Source organism: Tachypleus tridentatus, chromosome 8 (assembly GCF_004210375.1).
Source record: "Tachypleus tridentatus isolate NWPU-2018 chromosome 8, ASM421037v1, whole genome shotgun sequence".
Lineage (NCBI taxonomy): Eukaryota > Metazoa > Arthropoda > Merostomata > Xiphosura > Limulidae > Tachypleus > Tachypleus tridentatus.
The window spans coordinates 31,961,112-31,987,098 of NC_134832.1; the positions used below are offsets into that span (position 1 = coordinate 31,961,112).

The 25,987-nt window shown below is 34.0% G+C and overlaps 1 protein-coding gene across 6 annotated transcripts in view; it reads left to right on the forward strand.

The window, feature by feature from the left end:
• Nucleotides 1-25,987, forward strand: part of LOC143222108 (paired box protein Pax-6-like) — a 110,601-nt gene that overhangs the window by 31,341 nt on the left and 53,273 nt on the right. For 3 of the 6 annotated variants that reach the window (XM_076448062.1, XM_076448061.1, XM_076448064.1), the window contains exon 2: nt 2,808-3,006. Coding sequence is in view for 2 of the 6 variants with exons in the window: in XM_076448064.1 (XP_076304179.1) it covers nt 2,994-3,006 (13 nt within the window). In the remaining 4 variants the exon portion in view is untranslated. Of the gene's footprint in view, nt 1-375; nt 523-2,807; nt 3,007-6,141; nt 6,292-25,987 lie in introns of those variants that run through there. The other 3 variants (XM_076448063.1, XM_076448059.1, XM_076448060.1) reach the window with 3 other exon arrangements.

Here is a 25,987-nt window from a genome sequence, read left to right on the forward strand (position 1 = left end):
GTGTTACGAGTACGTGTACGTTAGACCTCGCGAGGGTAGCGAGGTAGACCTTATAACCATTCATTCGTGGTGAAACAAAGGCACTTTAGAACCGAAAATATTTTAAGTACAAAAACAAAAGAATAAAAGAGAGAGAGAGAGACGAGTTATCAAGTTTTTCTGTGAAACAATTTTATTAAATCTCGCCATTCGTTGTCACCGACTAACTTCTTTTCTGTGAATTGTGTTTTTAGCCTAATAGTGGATACAGTGTTTCCAGCGTAAAGAACTACGGGAGTGCTACAAATGTTTATATCCAAAAACTGAGTACTTCATGTGCAATATACCCAAAAACTGAGTACTTCATGTGCAATATACCCAAAAACTGAGTACTTCATGTGCAATATACCCTTGTTTACACGTCATAATTCTTTTTCATTTCAAAGGTGTTAAAATTAACATATCCCAAGTTCCGTGTTTCTGATATTTGTACTGTTATCCCAAATCGTGAAGGCTAACATTAGTTCATAGAGCGCTTCCAGGGTAAGCAAACTTAAGATTTGACGTGATAGTCTGGCACTAAATTCATATAAGTAGAAATATATGTTTCTCATATACGTAAAGGGAAATCAGAATTTGCCTGGTATGTAAACTGACGTAATTCAGTCTAGCTTCGAGTAAACACACTAGAACAGCATGCTTTAAGGCGGAAAGAGAGGATTACGGATAAATCTGTGTGACACGCCTTCGGTTTGGCGTCATATCTCCAAGAACAGCATTGTAAGCATACTGTGACTATGATGTACAACAACTGGATTCCTTGCACGCAAGACGTATATATATATATATATGTTTTCTTTTTTATTTGTTGATCGCCAGAGTGTATAATGGTTTATGGTTTTAGTTCTAGTTCTAGACTTCGCAGTTCTTGATGTGTAATTTGTACCCATACGAGTTGGCGTTTATAAACTTACAATTAAACAGGTGTTTATAAACTTACAATTAGATAGGTATTTATAAACTTACAATTAAATAGGTGTTATAAACCTACAATTAAACAGTCGTTTATAAACTTACAATTAAACAGGTGTTTATAAACTTACAATTAAATAGGTGTTTATATACTTACAGTTAGATAGGTATTTATAAACTGACAATTAAATAGGTGTTATAAACCTACAATTAAACAGTCGTTTATAAACCTACAATTAAACAGTCGTTTATAAACTTACAATTAAATAGGTGTTTATAAACTTACAATTAGATAGGTATTTATAAACTTACTATTAAATAGGTGTTTATAAACCTACAATTTAACAGTTGTTTATAAACATATAATTAGATAGGTGTTTATAAACTGACAATTAAATAGGTGTTATAAACTTACTATTAAGTAGGTGTTTATAAACACCTTTGTTAACCTGAAGATGACCTATGAAGGTCGAAAAGTTGTTCTCTACTTTATTTTAATAAAAGTTTTAATATCCATACCAGCCGTCTTGAGATACTTTTTTACTTCAAGTGGGTTTCTCGTCATCACGAAGAAATGTGCTTATAAATTTACAGTTAAACAGTGTCTTTAGTTAATTTCTTTAACTTTTATATTATCTAATTGTGTTTCTTTCCTGTGTTAATTCTAAATTATATACATATCTTTTGGGATCAAACAAAGTATTTCATGATTTTATGTTGAAAAGTACTGATAAAACTAGAAATAACGTTTAACAGTGGAGTTCACCACAAAATAAAAAATAACAAAGAAAAACTTAAAACTATAGGTTGACACGCCTGAAGTGTGAACTATTTTGTTCTGTTTAATAAACATGTTACTGCTTAATATATGACAAAATTGGCTGCTAAATTGATAACGTTTCTATCCGTAAGAGAAAATTTTCTGTCCTTTCGTGCACATGTTAATGCAAGAAATAACGGTAAACTTATGTACTTCTGTTATTTCATAACATACATCAACACTCTTAAATACATAACTTATGTGAAAACTTCAATTACTTTAAAACGTTTAGACTAATATTTTACAGTAACACTTTCATTTACTCTAACACTTTTATTCTAATATTTGATGTAAACACTACCATGTTAATACAGTATGTAAACAATAACTACTTATATACCATGTGAACTATATAGTTTTAAACGTCTTGCGTAAACTCAACTTATGTTATCACTGACAACCTAGTTTCGTTTGTTAACAATTTGTCAAACATACTCGAACAGAAACCACCATACTCGATTAGAAAAGCTGAGCCTTAAAGCAAAATAAAACAATTTTCATCACGACTTTTATGGATTTTTTTTAAAGATATTTTTGTCTCTTAAGCGGTTTAGGCTTATCCCAGTTTCGTTTAATGTCACTTTTAAATCATGGTAATAATATAAAGTTACATTTACATATTGCTTATAAAATTATATTATTGATTTAAAGGTAATATGATACGTGTAAATATATACAGAACGAAAGTAGATATGTATTATGCAAAGGTATCTTGAAGAAAATGCATTCTTATGTTGTTTGAATATTTCATTAGTCAGTAACTTATTGTATCGTTATTAGTGCTTTACGACTTTGTAAGGAAAAAAAAAACTCCCTGATGAAAGCCATCAATGAAAGTTTAGTTCTATCTTGTCATTATATGTTTGTCAATATTGTTGATAAACTGACAGAGGTTATTTGTGTAATCAATACACATTCTCAAACATTTGTTGTTGTTTTTCTCCCCGGTTTTTTACGAGAGAAAAATTTTTAATCGAGTTAGATATTATTGGTTCTAAATATTGTTGGTGATTGATACGTATTTGTTCATTCTCAGTCTTCTAGACGTCGCTAAAGAAATCCTAAATCGGAAAGAAGATATCAAAATTTCGCTTTTCAACCACGAAAAACGCAACCTCGAAAAACGGAAGCTTTACTCTCTAGTGTTCCCGTGGAGACCCGCCCGCTCCTAGGCCTAACTGGCGGTCGTTGTGGCTTCTCTGGTTTAGAGTATTCGGACGAAATGCCACATAAAGGTAAACCAGTAACGTTTAACTATGTAAAGTAAGTTTTCTTTATTATTAGAATTATATGGCATATAGTAAATTAATAACGTGTTATGTTGTTTTATTACATGCATAAACATGCTAGAATAATCATACGGTTGGGTCTGAGGCCTCTACAAAGTAAGTAAACATTTAGAGAATGCAATAATAAACATCGATTCTTCTACGTCAAGCGCAAATAAACTCTCTATGAAAGCGCTTGGTTTTTAAAATCGATCTGTCACGGATTTCCCAAAGCAATATAACATTAACAAGGTGACTGTTTTGTTTACCCATAGAAGCTAAACTAGTAACATGATTTTATATCAACTGATTTTTAAAGGACAGTTGTTATCATAATTCTGTATACTGTCACTAAAACACGCAAGTTACGCTTATTGCGAGATAAATGGCATGTCAATCTTATACAGATACGAGGTTTTGTACACTGTATTAATACCTATAGCTGTACTAGTACAGGTCTTTATAAATACATTGAATTAATACTTACAGCTGTATTAGTACAGGTATTCATAAAAATATTGTATTAATACCTGTAGTTGTACTAGTGCAGATCTTCATAAATACATTGTTGATTTGTTGTTGTCATGCTTTTTCCAATTTCGACATCTAAACTGGTTTTTTGCTGATGTGTGTATTGTAGTTTTTCACACTTTATGAACAATGTGAATTGACATCAAGTGATTTATTTACCGCAGAGCCATACAGTGTTATCGCGGAGAATCGAAGCCTTAATTTTAGGATGCACGTCACTAAAATTACTGACGATATCAAGAGAATCTAAGGTATATATTAGTAAATATTAACTGACCCCCAGTGCTCGGGGTTAAGGTATATTAGTAGATATTATCTGACTCCCAGTACTCGGAATTAAGGTATATTAGTAGATATTATATGACTCCCAGTACTCGGAGTTAAGGTATATTAGTAGATATTATATGACTCCAGTACTCGGAGTTAAGGTATATTAGTAGATATTATATGACTCCCAGTACTCGGAGTTAAGGTATATTAGTAGATATTATATGACTCCCAGTACTCGGAGTTAAGGTATATTAGTAGATATTATATGACTCCCAGTACTCGGAGTTAAGGTATATTAGTAGATATTATATGACTCCCAGTACTCGGAGTTAAGGTATATTAGTAGATATTATATGACTCCCAGTACTCGGAGTTAAGGTATATTAGTAGATATTATATGACTCCCAGTACTCGGAGTTAAAGTATATTAGTAGATGTTATCTGACTTTTTGTGGTAAGAAACCGTTTAGATTTTACTCACGTGCGCAAATTTAGATATATATAGTAATACAAAAAACACATACATACATGTGAATATACTTGTAGCCAGGGAAAACAAAAACAGAGAAATAACAGGATAAACGCCTATATAATTATAGAAGTACAGATAAGCTGGGATAAAAGTGACACAGATGTACATGGGATAATTATATATTCGTGCTTTCAAAGATATAGGGATAAATAATAAAGCACACACGTACATGTGAAGATATGTGTAACCTAGTAAAAACAAACCAGACACAAACACAGCCAGTTAATAAACTACCCAGACATATGTCAGCATATGTATAAGTATTAATAAAACACAGAGAAACTCATGTGAACTAGGTAACAAAACTCACTGGCATCCATATTCATATGGAAGGAAAAAACATACAAAAACGTACAGCTAGCAAAATATATAGCCGCCTATACACAGCATTATAGGCGGACCTATAAAGACGTACAATTAGCCAGATAAACAAACGTAACCAGCCACAAATGTTGATAGAATAAACATACAATACGTAACACGAAAACAAATAAATTTGAGCACAGTCATATAGGGAAGCGTATAAACAGACAGATATAGTTTCAGACAAACAAACACGTAGACAGAATTAAATAAACAAATACACTAACTGATACAGCCACGAGATGAGCATAACCACGTATAACTAAATACACAATAACGTAAATAAGGCTAAACAAACAGCCACTTAGCTCGTAAGATTGGTAGTCCGAATTAAACAAGTTAGCTTCAAGGACCTACGGTACACTTAGTTAACATAGTTGATAGATATTACGAAATTGAAAACTTTAGACTGATTCGTAAATAGTTTCAAACGATGATATATCCTTCTAGAATCTCAAGTCCAACAATATCTAGGTATTTTTTGAAATCTGTAAATAGAATTTCCTTACCTCGAGTTGTTACTGAATCTCAAATAAACGAAGGTTTGATAAATAACTTGTTTCTAAAGCCAGAAGTTTGTTCGCGCTCTGTTTAGACTGTGTCACGGCATGCCTCTCTGTCGTACACGTGCGATACTGATCACAAGTACTACTGATCACGTAAATCACACCGTGAACATTTATATGCTATTTTCTGAAGGATTATGTGTCTTTTAAAAATATGTATATAAAAAAGGACGAAGTCTTTGGACAAGAAATTATGTGTGTATAAACTCTTTTTGTGTATGTGTATATTCATACATAAGTTAGGGCTTTTGTGTGTGTGTTTTTGCTGTTGTGTATATTTCTATACGTGTTCGTGTATGTGTGGTTGTCTGTACTGAACACTGCTCTAACCACATTTCCTTTTCTTCTCTCTCTTTCTGTGTCCGTCGTACAAGATCATATTAATCCGTCAGCGAGTAAATCCATTATGAATAGAAGAGAATTTGGTGTCTGCTATACGTGTTTTTTTTTAGCTCGGTTGAATGCTTAGGCGGGGTTATCTCGTAGATTGTGTACTAAGAGCCACTGAAAACGGGATATGTACATTCAATTTACTTATAAATATCTATAAAGGCCAAACAGTTTCCCTTGTTAAACAGTAGCTTTCCCTTTTCATTCTTTTTTGTTATTTGCAGAAGCGAAGGTTTTGCTTCAATTGGATTTCGAGAACTATTAAGCCTTGAAAAATACAAGAATATTTCGCCTGTACTGCTAGGCCTCCCTGTAAACGTATCCATGTAAAAGAAATATTTAATCCTGTTATGTAAAATTAAGCGTTAGAGCAACGATAGAAACAGGGAAGGAGCTTCCTGTGTCATGAGGTTGGTTGAGATTTTTACCGCCCATTTCTTACTGCGCGTGCTTCTCTAAACGTTATGATCCGCCACACGCGTCCATGATGGTTTCCAAGCAGCACACTCACAGTCCACCGTTCTTTCTGAGACTCGTGTCTCGTGCATTTCGTGCTGTACGTGGCGGACTATGGCTAAATGGGCATCCACGCTACTGAAGGTAAGAGATAATCTAGCATATCAAACGTGAAATCCTCTTCTCGTTAAATCTGAACCACTAGTGACCGATGTTTAAAAGATGGAAGCCATATTATTGAAATTTTATTTCGCTATACTTTTCAACTTGCGCAGATAATTTAACAAAATGGTGGCGTGTTTATACGGACGAAGCTTACTGACATCGAACCAAACATTTCCTCCCCAAATATTCCTCTACATAAGTGCACTTAGATCGCAGATATGTGGAGATTTGGTCTATAAATTATTAAATAAAAACTAGAAACATGGTAACTTTATTTAAAAAGATAGATTTAATTTAGATTTTAACGAAGAAATAGCTATTATAAACAAAGCTTCTTTTCGTCTGACTCTAAATAATAAATGAACTTTTTAAAACGTTTTAGTAAATGATATAAAGAAGATATACTAGATTGAATAAAAAACGAAATATCGTCTTCCGCGTTCAACGTAGTGCTCTAATACAGCGTTTTTCAATCCATGGTCCGCAATTACCTTCGTGTGGCCCGCGATAGGACACGTAATTACGGAAGAAAAACGGTAGTACAGCGTAAAGATTTCATTGCGTTCCGCAGAGGTAAAATAAATAAATAAAACATCGGGCCGTCCGAGAACGAAATAAAGGTTTCAGAACCAATGCTTTAATAAACAGTGGCCTAGATTAAGTTACAAAAATATCATGTCGTACTGAATTTAGAAAATATAACTTAATTACCATCGGTTAAAAAGTTCGTTTTCGATTTCGTATAAAATTTTATTAGGCTACGGACTTCACGTGAAAAATGTATCCATGTTAAAAAAAAAGAAAAAAGATATTTATTATGTACGTTAGCACATATGTAAAGCAGCACGCTTTGACATAGCTTTAAGCGTGGTTCATCTTTTGAATGTTGTTTTATCTCAGGCGTTCAGCCTAAACGTTTGACAATATAAGTAGCAAACAATTTACAAGTAACATTTGGAGTTCACGTATGTGTTTATGGTTACTTCTTATTGGAGCAGATATTATAAATGCAATTTCATTTGTTTTTCTTTTTAAAAAAATCAAGGACAATAGAGACCAGTAGGTGACAAAAACTCTTAACGCAGAGGAAATTTCCATTGCAGAGTTGTTGAATTAATGGTAAATTATTCACAAGTTTCAAGTTCTAACGAAGATATTTTGTCTTTAACCGTTTCAGGGTTTTCACATCTTATTTCCTCTTAGTATAATTGACCAGTGTTAATAGTTTCTCTTTGATAGTCTTATAATTTTAGTATCTCTTTAACGTTCTGAAATATGTTTACCAAGGTATTAGGATTCAACAGTATCTCTACGTTCTGAAATTTATTTAATAGGGTATTATGATAGTGTTTTCCTAACGTTCTGAAATTTACTTAATAGGGTATTATGATAAAATAGTTTTTCTTTAACGTTTTGAAATGTATTTAATATGTTGTTATGATAAAGTAGTGTTTCTCTAACGTTTTCTAAAATGTATTTAATAGGGTATTATGATAAAGTATTGTTTCTCTAACGTTTTCTAAAACGTATTTAATGGAGTATTATGATAAAGTAGAGTTTCTCTAACGTTCTGAAACTTATGTAATAAAGCATTAGGATTAAGTAGTGTTTCTCTAACGCTCTAAAACTTATGTAATAAAGTATTAGGACAGAGCTGTGAAACAGGAGTTATATCAGCATATAATAATTGTTAGTCATATTACCTCTTGAAATGGAACAGCGTGAATTGGCCTAGAGTTCTGAATCTAGGAGCTAGCCAGTTAGCTAGCCGTGTCTGAATTCTCGCGACGTTATAAAATGTTATTTGCACTTTAAGCTGTGGGTGTATTTTAAGGATGACAGTCAATCCTTTAGGATGGGTGGTAAGGTGCTGTTGATTGACTGTATTTCTTCCGGTTATGTAGTTAAGTAAGATAGGAAGCTTTAGAGGTCGTCCATCCGTACAAATACAGACGTTTAAAATGAAATATTCAAAGTCCCAGAAATTACAGAATAATCGTAAAGATTTTCAACATATATTTCTGTCACTATAACGTTACTATTTCATTTTACTATTTGTTTGTTTTGGTTTATACATAAATTTTAACCAATAAAATGCAAGACAGGTTTTGGAAACAAACTGAAATACGAAAAACAAAATGGTTGTTATAGCAGGTGTTAGAAGTTAAACAATGAAGAATGTTGTTTGTGTATTCTTGATAGTTATTATCAGTTTTACATATGATGTATTTATTAATACTATATCTAATTCGTGTACCAATTTTACATATGATATATGTATTAATACTATATCTAATTCATGTAACAATTTTACATATGATGTATGTATTAATACTATATCTAATTCATATATCAATTTTACATGTAATGTATGTTATAATACTATACCTAATTCACGTATCAAGTTTACATATGATATATGCGTTAATACTATATGTAATTCATACATCAATTTTACATATAATCTATTTATTAATGTTATATCTAATTCATGTATCAGTTTTACATATGATGTATGTATTAATGTTGTATACAATTTGTATCAAAAGTGAACATTCTAACAAGCCCTTTCAACGAATGTAAGTCTGTTGTGGGATAATATTATCACCACACGTGTGTGTTGTTTTCGTAAGAACCGAAAGAGTGGATAATCTTGAGTTATTTGAGCACTATGAAGTTTAAAGATACTTAACATTCGAGTAGCAAAGCCAGAATAATACGTTTCAAGAAAACTTATTTCCCGTAAGAAGCAATAGAAGGCTTTGAAAATCGTACTTTCTTTACAAACAATGTTTGATATCAGTATTTTTACAGATTCCCTGTGTATTACGTAACCGTATTAACACATAGTTCACATACGTATTGTTTGAAGTTAAGCACAAAGCTACACAATAGACTATCAGTGCTCTGCCCACCACGGGTATTGAAACCTGGTTTCTAGCGGTCGGACTCCGCAGGCATACCGATGTGTCACTGTGGACCTCTTGCGTAAACAAAATTCATTAGACATGCGCTTTGGAGCTGTAAGAGTGACGGTCAAACTCACTGTTCGGTCAGAGTAGCCCAAAAGTACGTGACGGGTGATGTTTATTGGTTGCTCTTTTTCTAGAGTTTTTTTTTTAAGTTAAGCACGAAAGTGAACAATGTTCTCTGCCCACCATGGGTATCGAAACCCTGTTCCTAGTCTGCAGACATACCTCTGTGCCACTTGGGGGCTAGTTCTTTTAAGTCAGTTAAGGATTCTTGCACAATGAAACAAGTTATATGATAAAATAATAGAGTTCGTATATGTGAGCTGGTTGGTCTGTCACAAAAGTTTAGTCTTTTATCAGTATGTTTATGTTTATCATTACAACTTATTTAATGCATTCATACTTGAACAAGCTCAAAGAAGAAAATCCGTATTTGTTTAAAATAAAATACTATTTGATAAGCTTAAACAAGTGTGAAAATACATTTAAGATTTACGTTTGTGAAACCATAAGTTTAAATACACTATAACCCAAGTTGTGTGCAAATACATTATAGCCACAGGTTGCATATAAATACAATATAACCATATGTATAGGTACACTTTAATCATAAGTTGTGTATAAACACATTATAACCATAGCTTGTAACTACAAATTATATATAAATGCTCTATAACAATATTCTCCGTATAAATACATTATAATCATAGGCTGTATATATACATTATAACTATATAATGCCATAGTTTGTATATGTGAATACACTATTACTATAGCTTTATATAAACATACTATAATCATTGACTGGATATAAATATATTATTCCATAGGCTGTATGGACACGGGTTGTTGTTTTTAAAATACACTATAAAAATATCAAGGCGATAATTTAAACCAGAATTTAAGCTTTAAATACAGTAATATTTTGAACTCGTACTTTCAAACTGAATGACACGAATCTTTTTTATTTTTAGTGCCATAACTTTTCTTGTTTTAATTTGTTTCATTGCCACATAAAAAGAGTAAAAAGGCGAATCAAAACCGTGTTTAGGCTTATATTCATATCTGTTATAATAATACTTACTTTTTATCTGTCTTAAAATGCGTGCGCATTCCATTTTAACAGATGTAAACAAAAGGCGGAAGTACACTTTAGTAGACGTTTGTACAATAACAGGTTAAAAGCTCATCGAATTTTTTAAAAAAAGTCTAACATTACATCGTAGATTAATATTACATGTTTGTTCGTTGATAGTATTAAATTTAGTTCTAACCAAACTAAATAAAAAAAACGTACACAAGTTACAATGTTAATTTGTCTCTTTACCAAATATAGGCCGTACTTAATAAAGGCTTAACTAACGTTAGGCCTAAAACAAGAGAACTTGCAGATTTCAGTGTTTGTGTCTCAACTAATGTTAGGCCTAAAACAAGTACACAAATGTCGGTGTCTGCGTTTAGATTTCTTTTGCGTTATTCTTGAAATTCTATACTTAAAGAAGTACTATTGCAATAAAGATACTAATCTGACGCAAATGTATATATACCTACACACACACACATATATAGATATATATAATATCACAAATAAAAATATCTATATAATCACTTTTCTTTTTGTTGAATCCTGACGTTCTTTCCAGCTTGATAATTCCACCAATCAGTATACCACGTAAAACAAAAAGCTACAGTTAAGAAAGCAATTCTGTACAACTGTCGTTGATTGGTTGTTTTTAAACGAAACAATGATAGAGACCAGGATATTATAAGTAAAAAATGAGTGTTACTTCTTAACCTTTTAACAAATTTAACGAAAGTTATTTATGATTAATGAAGCAAAACGCACACAAACTACTAGATCCAAGTTAGTTGAATATATGCTTTTAAGAAATAGTGTAAAGTTAACAAAAATACCACGAAACAAATAAGTTAGGAAAGATAAAACAGACCACTAAAGAGTGTGTGTGTGACAAGAATAGCTCATGTTATTAAGTTATATTTCCGTCTCCATAATCGTCAGAGAGCCAGCAGCTTAATAAAATCTAAGGTATATAAGCCTTTAGACACATGTATGTAACAAAAGAATTCAACAAATAAGATATCAGGTATCTTTTCAAAGTTTTTTTTTTCTTTTTTCTATTTGCTATTCGTAATAATAACTAATTTGTTTCGTGTTTGTTTGAAATTAAATACAAAGCAACACAACAGGCTATCTGTGTTCTGTCCAACACGCGTATCGAAACCTGAATTCTAGCGTTTTTAAGTCTGCAGACATATCTCTGTGTCACTGGGGAGCAATCAACTTCTATCATAAATCTAATGTCAAATAACTAGTTTATGCGCTGACTTTAACGTTAAATAATCTGTACCCTGACTTTAATGTCAAATAATCATTTTGTTCTCTGATATTAAAGTCAAATAACCAAATTACACTCTAACTTTAATGTCAAATAAGCAACTTGTCCTCTGATATTAAAGTCAAACTTTACCCTGACGTTAGTGTTATTCTACGTGCAAGATCTGCTCAACTTAATTAAAGAAAAAACTTTGGCTTGTACCAAAAAAAAAAAAAAAATTACGCCTTTTGGTGAGGTACCAGTAAATACGATAATGAATTGTATTTTTTTGGGGGGAAATACAGTTCATTAGGAAAAAAATATTGTTTTGAATGTGTGTTTGGAAGCCACATAATTCTGTTTCGTATCGTTAGGAATACTAATATAAATGAAATTAAAGTACATGTTACTGAGCTTACTATTAGGGTTGAAATATACCTGCTGCTTCAACCTACTACAAATTACAGCAACAACATAAGTCAGCAAGGAATAAACTGCTTGTCATAAATACACGTCTGTTATATTTCATTGGGTAATTTCAGCGAACTTTTTAGTGAATCTGTATGTATTGGTAGTAAAGCTTGAACATAATTAAAATGTAACTAATTTTCACATACAACAATATCTGTTAATGCTGGCACCCTCGAAAATAAAATAGGCTTAAATGGATATCGTCTCTCTATCAATAATCGCATGGAACTTTGTTAACGCACGAATGGACTACTGTCCCTTATTTATCTCGCGCTCTCTTACCAGACAGATAAGTGAAAAATACAAAAGGGGAGAAATTACAATGGAGGAATTATAATTTGCACGTGCAAGCCTCACATTTGAAATATAACTGTATATATATAAAGAATAACATAAGAACTAGGATAAAACGTGGATGGCCAAGTCCACAAACACTTAAAAAAAAAGAAAAAGTAATAGATCCTAAGATTAAGATAAAACAATCAAAACAGTTTATTTCCAACAGATCACTGTAGGGGGCGTGATGATAAAATGTACCTATCATGTTGCATTCCATCCTCCACGATATTCACAAATCAATATCTCAGTAAGGGTTAAGTCAATTACTATTACTACTAGAAGAATGAAACTTGGCCACTGTACTTGCAGACTCGTTGTTTAGACTTACACGTTAAAATAAGCAAGGAGTATAGTGGTATAACTGTCGAAATGTTTTGTTTTTAGCCCACGGGTGTCTCAGTTACTTATATATTGAGAAATCTATAATAAACTAGGATATATTATTCCGAAAGAAGACGCCCCCTGTGGTTTAGCGGAGAGTCTGTAAGCTTACGACGCTGAAAATCGAGTTTCGATATTCGTGGTGAGACGAGATCAGGTATCCATCTCTATTGAGTAGTTTTGTGTAAAACTTCTCTAATGTTATTATGTTTTAGTCTTAATAACATTTTATATTAATCACTAGGAATATTTTCTATTTAATAAATCATGTTGTTGAAAGTCATTATACTTTTGTCTTATAACTAAAATAATTTCTTTTGATGGGTGTTTGGTTGTCATTGTTAAGCACAAAACTACTCAAAAGTTTCCAATTTAAAAATTATGTATGTGCCTTTTTGGCGGATAGCACGTTTTGTTATATAAGAACATTTGTATCATATTAGGAATATGGATGATATTCGAGTTTCACTTCTAATTATTCTGATAGTAATGGCAAAAAATAATTAGCATCGAACATGTGAGACAGTTAATAAACACGGTCACACCAAACATGCTCGCCCTTTCAGCCATGGGGTCGCTTTATGGTGACGATCAGTCCCACTATTCGTTGGTAAAAGAGTAGCCCAAGAGTTGGCTGTGGGTTATGTTGATTAGCTGCTTTTCCTCTAGTTTTACACTACTAAATTAGGGACGGCTAGCGCAGATAGCCCTAGTGTAGCTTTGCGCGAAATTCAAATCAAACTACACCAGTTAATAAAGCTTTTACGCAAAAAGTGAAAAGGAAACTTAAATTTTATCCTATTGAGTTTGGTTTAGACTAGGACTTTATGCGCTAGCCGTCTCTAATTTAGAAGTGAAAGACTTAAAGAAGACAGCTAAATGACTCACCGCCAATTCCTGGGATACTCTTTTACTAACGAATAGTGGAATTAACCGTCCGCGCTAGCCGTGTCTAATTTGAAGTTGAAAGACTATAGGAAAGAGAGCTAAACGACCCCAAGACAACTCTTGGGCTACTCTTTTACTAACGAATAGTATGTTTGTTTTATCAACGAATAGTGGAATTGATCGTCTCATTATAACGCCCTTACGGTAAAACCTGCAACCCTGGTCATGGGGGTTGTTGGGTGGATATGCCGCTTATCAAGTTAAATCTTTATTGAACAGAATTCAGCATTGAAGTGAAATTGCCTGAACAACATCTATATCAAGTTTCCCAGATTTTAGGATAATCCACGTGAAAGGGTTGATTATGGGTTAAAAATAATAATTATCCCGCTAGGTTACGTAAATTTTGAATGCTGATTCGATTAGAATGAGCTTCTATTTGGATCTAAGATGATGACTAGTACAGAAATGTTGACTTGTGATACCACAACTCTTGGTACAAGTGGTTGAATGTCTGGTATGCGCATTAATTTTCTCATTAATATTCCATTCATTGCACTGGAAAAACTCATAAAAGTAAAACCCAATCAGATCACTTCAGCATGTTTTGAGCAACAGGAGAAAAAAACAACACTATTGATTATTGAAAGTTACTTCTATTTAAACAACTAAAAAAAGGCCAACACACAGTCCATTCTCTTTCTCTTTTACCAAGTAAAGAAACGAAACGTCTTAGTAAGGGCTTTTTAGTTTTTCTGCTCAAGAAGATCTGGTGGTTTGTCGGAAGTTTTGGAAGAAGGCTTCATCAGGTCTCTGTTCTTCAGGCGTAGGGGTCTCTATTCTTATCAGATGTTTCGCTAATTTATCTGACCACATAAATACGCCCCACACACATACATACAAAGAACATGGGAAGGAGATCCCAGTAAATTCAAGAGCGCAAATCTAACAGCAGGGAGATGTCTTATCTCCTGAATTCTTAGTTCAAAGATGAATTAATTTTACCGTTTATTAACTTCAAAGTATCTGCAAGGCCTTACTACTGGCTTTTTTCATTTCACGTATTTAATGGCATACGTTGTTTAAAGTAATATAACTTTCCTAATTAGCTCGCATTAAAAAATAAAATAAAATGCACATGAACGCAAAGGGGGAGTTCTTTATGATACTACCACATGGGAAGGGGGTTTAGGGCCCAGTCTTTAAACGTGTACCCGTGAGTCTCCCAGGACATCTATTGTTAGAAGTGACAGCATACTACAAGGATTATTTTGTGTAACAACAACCGTACAACACAGCAGGAGATTTCACGCGCTCTTTCGACGCTCGTTGCACTAGCACGTGGTTGCGCGCTGTCTCTATCACATCCCAAAGCGAGCGCTGTTTGCGGGTTAAGTTCATTCTTCATAACAGCGGTGTGCTACGAGGCCTGTTTGGATACGTCAAGCCTATTGTCAGTCGATATCTTTATTGAATCGTTTTCTCTCTTCAATAAACTTAGGGATGTTTTAGGTTGTTGTTTAATTAATTTTCCTATTCCTGGGATATCGGTTCTATTTACTCCTCTCGCAGCTGGAATGCCTCATGAGCACTCAGCGCATTAGAACAACGAGGTCGGTCAGCTTTCTGCACTGTCGTATCATTGGGTTTTCTCTTTGTGACGTCACTCCGTCTCTTTTTATGGACAAAGTATTCTAAATGAAAATTTACTTTAGTGAATAAAGTGCGTGGTTGTCTTTTTGAAGCCTTTAACTGTACAAATACTTCTTTTAAAATATTTTATTTGTAAAAAGCCAAGTCATGGTTATTGTAGCTTAAAAAGTCGGTTAATTCAAATTCTCTCTACTACAGGTTTTAAAATCAGGAGACTTTACACTGACCAGAGTAATTTACTTCCCAAAGGAAAAAAATGTTATTGTTTTTTCTATTAAAATAGTAATAAAAACAAACAAGTTTAAACGTTTGTGCTACTCGTTTTCGTATTAAACAGTACACAAATAACATATTGAAAAACCAACAGCAAAACGCAGGACATAAAAACCGATCCATTTGTTGAGGAGTACTTCATATCATGACCTGAATAATTCTGTATCTGTGTTCTATAGTTGTTGTCAAGTGTAGTGTTTTTTGATCCTTGATTGGCTCATGGTAGCACTAGTTCCATTCCAATAGCTCTGTGTGTATTCAGTCACTAATTTTCTTTAATCTTTATTTCGCTTATTTACGTGAACGGGTGAAAAGGAAAAGCACATTTTCTTAACACTCGGATTTATTTACTTAGAAATATTCGTGCAAAGTTAAACGAAGGTAATTTTTTTGTAACTGATAACATGCTAATTTTGTCTGAATGAATCAATAACCTTTAAATTCACAGTCCGGCACACTAACTAGGAGGTCACGCTCGGCCAGAAACACTTGAGGAAATTAATATTTGTTAACTATTGTTTGTAGTTAAAGGTTGTCAAGAGAGTTAATATTAGTTTCATCCATTGTTTTTGTTGTTTTTTTAATGGAGAAACACTTTGAAAACAGGTGAAATTGCTTTAAATTATTCTGTAGAAAACGGTCATGAACCAGTTCTGTTTGGAGTTTAATTCAGAGATGGATTTTACCCTAAGGGGCTCATTGCTATTATAGGAGTATAATATACATATTTTAACGTTCTCAAATCACTATTTGAATTCATGTGGCATGCTCTCAGGTACAAACAGAAGTTTTTCTTTTTTTTTTCCAACTTGCTATGTTTTCTTGTTTTCTTCACTCACAATTATTACTATCATTTACGTTTTATACCTTAAGTTACATCTAACTCATGGAACAAAACACTATTAATGACACAAAATAGGGATTTACTGATCAGCAAGGATTCGAATGATAAATCAGAAGTTATTGTGCAAAACTGTATACAGATGAATCTAAAATTAGAAGTTTTTTTTTTTTTTGGGGGGAGGGGTACTTGCTGAATGATGTGGCCAAGTACTTTGTTATTCAAAGAGTGATGAAAAAATGTTAGGTTTATTTAGGCCTAATTTTGAGAAAGCTTGTTTGCAAATTTCGTTACCATGGTTTTTACTGCTGTCATTGAATATTCCTTTCAGTAGAGAGGTTTTTGTGCCCCCGCTAGTCCAGCGGTATGTCTCCGGATTTACAACGCTAAATTCAGGCGTTCGATTCCCCTCGGTGGGCTGAGCAGATAGCCCTTTGTGACTTTGCTATACGAAAACACACACACACATGAGGTTTTTGTTTGTTTTGTCCCAGTCCCTGTTTAACTAGGTAATGGTATTAACAGTGTATAATATATATGTGCTACATAATGTTAAGCGTTCATATATCTGTTCATCTAGGTTAAAACTATATCGTTTAAAAATAAAACTGGACAATCTACAATATCAAACAGGTTGATGTAATAACATATTTATGAATGTTAAACAACTATGTGTGATAACATAAATCTATGAATATCAAACAACTTATCATATTAACATTAATCTATGACCATCAAACAATCCAGTGTATTAATAGGTATCTGAAATATCAAACAACTTAGTGTATTAACGTAAATATATGAATATCAAACGATTTGGTGTAATGCTGGTGTATTAACATAGATCCATGAATATAAAACATTTTGGTTGTATTAATATAAACCTATGACTATCAAACAGTTTGGTCTATTAATATAAATCTATAAATCTAAAATAGTTTGGTGTATTAACATCAAGCTATGAATATCAAACAGTTTGATGTATTAACATAGACAAATGAATATCGAACAACAAAGTATATTTAACAGGAATCAATGAATATCAAATAACTTGGTGTATTAACACGAATCTAGAATATCAAACATCTTGATATATTTAAAGAAACAAAGTATGTTTTATCGGTGTTAAATTCCTACAGACGATCAGACTATATCTGAAATTGCTCCATGCTCTAAGAAAACGATAGTTAGGTTATCATCTTTAACCACCTAGATCATGTAAGGACTCATTTCGTATTAAATACAATGTCAGTACTAGCTTATACGACTTATGTACACATTTCAGGATTGGGTCTGTTACAATACACAGTCTCCCTTAGCTTTGGGTAATACTAACCGCCGTGAATCAATGTTTACAGAAGTTCCAATCGATGTAATACTGATGGAAAAACCTTGTGTCCTAGCCAGAAGGTTCCATTACTTCCTGTGTATATTTTATCGTGTGTGCATTATTTGTCACAATTCTACCTTTTTTACACACAATAATGCTAGTGACCCCGAATACAATGGCGTGTCCATTTATAACAAATACTGCCTACGTTACGTCGTGATATAATTATAGTAGTGTATCTTTTTTAACTCTACAATGTAAATATGTCAAGTGGCAAGGTAAAAGAATCAAAGTACTTTGATCCTGTAAAATGGATTTTGGGCTTCAATACGTATGGTAATATATTTTTACATTTCTAAATATACACACATATATTTTGGTTTTAAGATTTCCGTCGGTTTGCGACAAATAATATAACAATGTTGTTGTTTTGAAGTTCTCTGGAACTGTTACTTACTTACAACGTTTCGTCTCTAAAAGTGAGACATCATCAAGTACAAATTTTAAAGTATAAGTGTTTCTTGTGTGTAAGTGAGAGAGAAGCATTGAAAAGTTAACATTTATCAGAAACAAAAACGAAGCAGGAATGTTTCGTTTGTGAAGTGTAAGTAATTCGTTCGGACAAAATTTGTTTAAAAAACAGTAACAACTACGAAATGCAGAGTCAAAATGACTGTACGATATGGCATGCACTACAAGGCCAAGGAAGCTCGGAAACACTAAGACATTATGACATGACATACACCATAATACCAAAGAACATCACAATCTTTAAATCGCATGTCCAAAGAACATTGGAAACTGAAACGTAACATGCAACATTCCAACAATGGCTTTTATGCCATGTTGCTTTGCAACTAATATTATTGTTAGTCTATGCATTGAAAGTATAAAATGAAATATATAAACTACATAATTGAAAACATATTTGATGACTTCTTAATTTAGAGACTCAGTTGATTAAAGAAGTTTGAATAATACAAACAGTAATACAGTCATTTATCTTATATCAACATAATAACCCAAGCGAATAGAAATCACAGACAAACAGAAACGCACGTACTTGCGTGTGCGCATGCGCAAAGTACAGACCCGTGTCATGTGATCGCCATAGCTCCAAGAAGAAAGAACCTAGAAACCTGAAATTATGCACCTAAACTAAATAGACCCTGGGGGTGTACAGCTACATATTATCAATCTTATGTATGTGCGTACACGTGTGCGCATCTTTTCAATGAGGCAAACAATATGGAAAAGAAATGGTTCCTTGTTTATTGGTTTGGTTTGATTTTAGTTTCGCGACAAGCTACTCGAGGGCTATGTGCACTATCCGTCCTTAATTTAGCAGTGTAAGACTAAAAGAAAGGCAGGTAGTCATCACCACCCACCGCCAACTCTTGGGCTACTCTTTTACCAACGAATAGTGGGATTGAGCGTAACATTATAACGCCCTCACGGCTGAAATGACAAGCATATTAGTGTGACGGGGATTCAAACCTGTGACCCTCAGATTACGAGCCGAGTGTCTTAACCATCTGGCCATGCCAGGCCTTCCTTGTATAACAACTTCAATTATATACAAAACCCAGTGCGTTTTAGTAACAATGCGTTCCAACAGTGACTTTTATGTGATGTCCTTAGCAAAGAAAGTATATACGTTATACTTTTAGGCTGAAATGGGTTCAAGATACACACATTACAACTTAATAACCCGAACGCAGCCAGGTATGTTGTAGAGTACTATGATAATAGTTGAAAAATAATTTTAATGGTGACAGTTTTCTCTTCTGATGCTAAAATGCTTGGTTCTTTTATCTTAATATATGAGTAGGTTCATAAGGATTGTTGTGAATTTTGTGCAAAGCTACTAGAGGGCAATTTGCCTTAGCAATCTTTAATTTAGCAGTGACAGACAACAGGAACTGCTGCTAGTCAACTTCACCTATCGCCAACGTTTGGTTACTTTTTTATCAGTGAATAGTGGGATTGATCGTCACATAAGAACGTCCCCACGGTTGAAAGAATGAGTATGTTCGGTTCAAAGTTGTGAATCGAGACACTCAGCAACCAGATCATGCGAAGGCAATATAAGCAGATAGTTTTATCAAAACACTATCTTAGGGGGAAGGGGCGTTGTAATGTTTCGGTCAATCCTTCGATTATTTGTTGGTAAAAGAGTAGCCAAAGAATTGATGGTTGTGATGATAGTCAGCTGTTTTCTCTCTAGTCTTTCACTGCGAAATTAGGGGTGGCTATCCCAGATAGCCCTCGAAGCAGCTTTGCGCGGAATTCGTGTACACAGAAACACTGCCTTGCTTGTTTGTTACCAAATTAATGAATAATCGCTAAATTAATTTTGGCGTTTTAATTGTGAACATTTCAAATACCTTTAAAGATTAATTTTTACGATCTTCAGAAATCAGCCCGAGCATGGTCAGATGGTTAGTAGGTCAACTCGTTATCTGAGGATTGCAAGTTCGAATTCCTGTCACACCAAACTTGCTCACCCTTTAGCCAAGGGGGCGTTATATATTGATGGTTAGTCCCATTATTCGTTGGTAAAAGAGTGGTCCAAGAGTTAGCGGTGGGTGGTGATGACTAGTTGCCTTCCCTCCAGTCTTACATCATTAAATTAGCGACGACCAGCGCAGATGACTCCAAGTGGAACAGCGGTATGTCTGTTAACTTACAATGCTAAAAACCGAGTTTCGACACCTGTGGTGGGCAGAAGAGCACAGATAGTAGCCCATTGTGCAGCTTTGCGTGTTAGTTCAAAAACAAATAATTTTCTTAATATAGTCGAAGGCCATAAAACTATTCAGAAAAATGACGCTAAAATTGCAAAAAAGAGAAATAAAACTAACAACTGTTCCTTATTCAAGTTATCAAACATAGAGGTTTACAGAGCTCTAAATAATAAATAATCTATTCTTGTAGCTAAGTTGTTATAAGAACGTTAAAAAGCCTAAAGTGCTTAATTTATATGTGTGTATATATATATATATACATATATATCAAAAATGGTTCTTATCTCTTTGAAGACCGTGCATGACAAAATTGGGTTTAGAATCTTAAACGTAACCAGAATAAAATACCTGGTTCCAACTGGGGATTTACAAATCTTTTAAACCATTTACATCTCATTTCTTCTCACGAACGTTTGTTTAAGAATTTTCCAATTATTTATTGTGACAAACAACGCTGAAACAATTTTCGTTTCCTACTCCAATGTCTGACAAAATTTAATGGTGGTCCCAGATGAAAACCACACGCTAATTGGCTAACCGGTTTGTGTTCTGGTCTTCAATACTGGTGTAATTAAACGAGTGAATTTAATTAAGAAACGACACTGAATTTTGATTCATCATTCCTGTATATACTCCACCATGGTGATTCAGGCTTTACTTACAAGGTGGTTGTTTGTTCACTGATGTAAAACAAGGTTGATAATTTAAAGTGAATTAGACTGTCTTGCTACGCACGTGATTTATAATCTTCTCACTTTCATCATGTTGTCTTGAGCGTATTGTTATTCAACATATGCAATACTTTATTGTCATGGCTAAGCCTAATGTGCGACTACATTCTCTGATTAAGTAAACCTTGAATTCCTTGACAATATGGTAAAGAATACTTTAATTTTGTAAGCTTACTCCAATAACTTTCCAAGAAGCACGTTTGAATACGTATAGGATACCTGAAAAGTAAACGGTATTGATAGACCGAGATAAGTCCCTCGCTGGTATAGCGGTAAGTCCACGGAGTTACAAAGCTAAAATCAGGGGTTCGATTCCCCTCGGTAGATAGCCCAATATGACTTTGCTATAAGAAAAGCACATACCGAGATAATGTACTATAAATACGAAAAGTTTAATAATTCAACTGAAACTGTTTGATCGTTGAATATTTCATATTTTTATCGTTTGAAGTGATAAAGCCGAACGTTCGGGGCGCTGAAAGTAATTTTAGGAATTATTTCGGTTTATCCAAACAATTAAAAAGCTTTAAATTGAAACCCCTGTTTCTGACTAAACTTAATGATAGTTCATATTGTGTGCATTTATTAGAATTAAGTCTATTTCTTGTCGTGTATATCCATTTATACAAATAATTCTGACCGTAAACTTGCTGATTAAGAAGTGAATCAAGCTGAGGGGATGAAAAAACTAAGCTAACATAAACTGTCTCCCACTGAGAAAATCTGAAAACGGTATGAAACAAACGAATTGTTTTTCGTATGTATATTTACTGAAGCTTCCAACATACTTTTTTTTTAACTACAAGTTTAACGTACGTAACAAACGCTGTGAATACGTTACTCCGGAATTGTTTTACTTTATTTTTAAGACCGCGATATTGCTCTGTATTCTGAATTAAGTTCTATAGTTCTTTTCCACGAAAAAGGGTTCAGAAAACATTGTGGGAAATGTATTTGATATATATAAAATAAACAACTAACATTTATGGTAACGTGGCAGGTTGAGGCTAACGGAATACATATAATCAACTTAAGTATTCAGATGTTATAAAAAAAATCACCATTTTGTTTCGAGTTAAAAGTCGTTAAATCATCTCAAATACCTTTTATCGAAATTATAATACTTAAATCTTTAGTCACTTTTACTGATGAGTTTATTATAGTGGGCTGACACTGACTTGAAGTGACTGGGATACTGTAACTCACTTTGATTTATTACGTGGAGTCACTAGGTTACCGTAACTCCCGTTGATTGATTACGTGGAGTCATTAGGATATTGTAAACTCACTTTGATTGATTACATGATTAGGATGCTGTAACTTACTTTGATTACGTGGAGTGATTGGGATACTGTAACTACTTTGGTCAGCAGCTAGGAACATGAATGTCGCGACGAAGTAACGGGTTTGGCAGTGAAGTGTTACTCCATGCTATGGACCTTGTTTTTCTTATTTTATTTATTTGCTTGTTTAGAATTAAGAAAAACTACACAATGGATTATCTGTGCGCTGCCAACCACGTATATGTAAACCCTGTTTGTAGTGGTGCGAGTCCGCAGACTTATCGCTGTGCCACTAGGTGGCGAATTGTTGGACTATTTATGACTATTTATAAGTTACAACACTTCGTCTTCAACGCTCGAATATTGATTATCTTGCTTTATTAAAAGACTTTAACTACTATAAAAATATCTCTTTAAATGTTTCAATGTGTTAAAATATCCCGGCGAAAAATAAGCACTTTGATGTCTTTGTTCTAAATCTGTTAAAAATTGTGTAAAAAATGGCTTCTTAAACTAGAAACAAAATCAGGTGAAAAAAAAATTGCTAAATGGAAATGCACAAACGACACACTGAAATTGAAACGGTCAAGTACGATGCATAAAAAGAAAAATGTCAGATATATATCTATATATACATACACACATTATAGAACGAAATACATACAATCTTGTAAGAATACAAACATGAATTCTGACAACATTTCGATCAATTCTTAGAGTTGCATCAGGTACTCGTACTTCATGGGCGTCGTACATACACAGTGATTTATATACAACATTTGCCGTTACATAACAGATGTGTCTTCCGTTGAGCAGGGTCGTTGGCTTCTAAGAATCAAATACTCTTCCTGAGGACCAAAGAACGTGCGGTCAGAACTGGGGTCGAGTTGACGGCTGTTAGAAGGAACGCGTTGGCCATCGATCCAGCTTTTAGACAAGCTAGTATTGGTCGGGAGGAGTAGCGAGGTTCTCGACGTGCCACGGCCACAAGCAACTGCCAAGCCTAGTCGGTCTCAACTACTAATTTATCAAATGCACCAAAGAACTGTTATATTGCTGAGGTCTTGTACCAGTCCCGAGTTTAGACACTCATGCACATAAAATTTTTTTTTTTTTTTTTCAATTTCGCGCAAAGCTACACAAGGGTTTTCTGCGCTAACCGTCCCTAATTTAGCAGTGTAAGACTAGAAGGAAGGCAACTAGTCATCACCGCCCACCGCCAACTCTTGGGCTACTCTTTTACTAACGAATAACGGAATTCATTGCAAAATTATAACGATCCCAAGGCTGAATGGGCGAACATGTTTAGTGTGACTGAGATTCGAACTTGCGACCCTTCAGATTACGAGTTGAGCGCCCTACCACCCTGGCAATAAATATATGTATAGATATGCGTTAAAAAGGCGTATATTTCCAAAGAAAAGCACTTTTTTGTGTTGCTTTGCTTCTTGGAAATCAGAAAGAAACAAATATCCCAAGTTGTATTTATACGTACGTCATTAAAAACAATCTACGCCCACAACGAAACAGTTCTACTGTTATTCTTGATGACGAGAAACCCACTTGAAATAAAAATGTATCTCAGAACGGCTGGTATGGGTATTAACACTTCTATGGATAAGCAGAGAACAATGTTTCGACTCAGGTTAACCCGAATATGACCTAGGAAGGTCGAAACGTTGTTCTCTGCTCTATTAGTAAAAGTGTTGATACCCATACCAATCGTTCTGAGATACAGTTCTACTCAGTGATGTCGAGAAACCCACTTGTTGAGAAATTTATATGCAAAAACGGCTCGTTTGGGTTGAGAAAATATTTTACATAGAAGAGCGAACAACGTTTCGACCTTCTTCGGTCATCGTCAGGTTCACAAAGAAAGGGGTAACTGACCGGAAGCTGACCACATGTTTGAAAGGGGTTGTACTGTTAAACAAACGTGCGTACTTTAAGTTGCCAAGATAGCGTAGTTCGAGTGTAATTTCCAAGGCACAATTTTTTTTCTTAACCCAATCAATTTAAATTTACAGAGAGGTATTGAAATTAATATTTCGTATCCAACATTGACACTTTGGTGGGGTGATACACCGTTTTCTGAGATTCCACTACAAAAATACAACGACACTACACGTTGATAGCCCACGCTTCTCGTCACCCACCATTAGATTTTCGTGACGAGAACGAAAGATAAAAGAATAGAAAGTTACTAACTTTTTTCTATGATCCATGAAATCGAGTTATCACTAGCTTCGTTGTTGAAACTGCCTGTCTAGATTTCCAGTGTTAATGATCAAAAAGTAACAAACGTAGCTGAATGCATGGGGTTTCGCGAAACGCGAGGAAACCATGAAGAAAAAGTCATTATACAAGCCGCTAGAAGAATGACGGTAAGCTTCATTCCTAACTCTGTCAGGATGATATAAACGAGGTATAAAGCTGTGTCCGGAGACTGAAAACCAAAGATATTCAAATAGGCGAAACGTATTTAAAAATTTGCTTTCAAAAGCAACGTTAAGTGTGAATTACACGATAAATTCGCGTACTTATTTACCGAGAATTTGTTTTAATACGTCACACTTGCACATTTATACAAGCAGTTAAAAATTAAGAGTACATGTTACTCGTTCGCAAAGTTAGCACAACGTGTGAAGGAAACCTATGTTATGGTATAAGCACCATGCCAGAAGCCACTTGATAATAGTATATGTACTTCTCATTATGAAGAAATATGCACAATTAGTATATAACTGTTAGAGTCTACTCGATTTCTCTCGATTATATCAATACTAAATTTATGTATGATTACCTGGAAATGTCAGGTTGTGGTCGTAACTGTAATAATGTCATATAACAATAATGTCAAATTGAGGGGGTTTATTGTGTTGCAGTAATACTCGTCAAGATGTGTGATAACATATAACACTAAAACTGTAGAGATGTTGCTTAAACATCTGGAAACGTTATATATTGCATTTAAACTGCAGAGACCTCATGTAGCACATTGGAACAAAGGATACATCACTTGACAGGTTTTACCTGTCATTATGTGGATGTCAGTTTACTAACACGACACCTCATGTAACTAACAACAGATACATTACTTGACAGGTTTTACCTGTCATTATGTGGATATCAGTTTCCTAACACGACACCTCATGTAACACATTAGAACAACGGATACATTACTTGACAGGTTTCATCTGTCATCACGTGGATGTCAGTTTCCTAACATGACACCTCATGTAACACATTAGAACAACGGATACATTACTTGACAGGTTTCATCTGTCATCACGTGGATGTCAGTTTCCTAACATGACACCTCATGTAACACATTAGAACAACGGATACATTACTTGACAGGTTTCATCTGTCATCACGTGGATGTCAGTTTCCTAACATGACACCTCATGTAACACATTAGAACAACGGA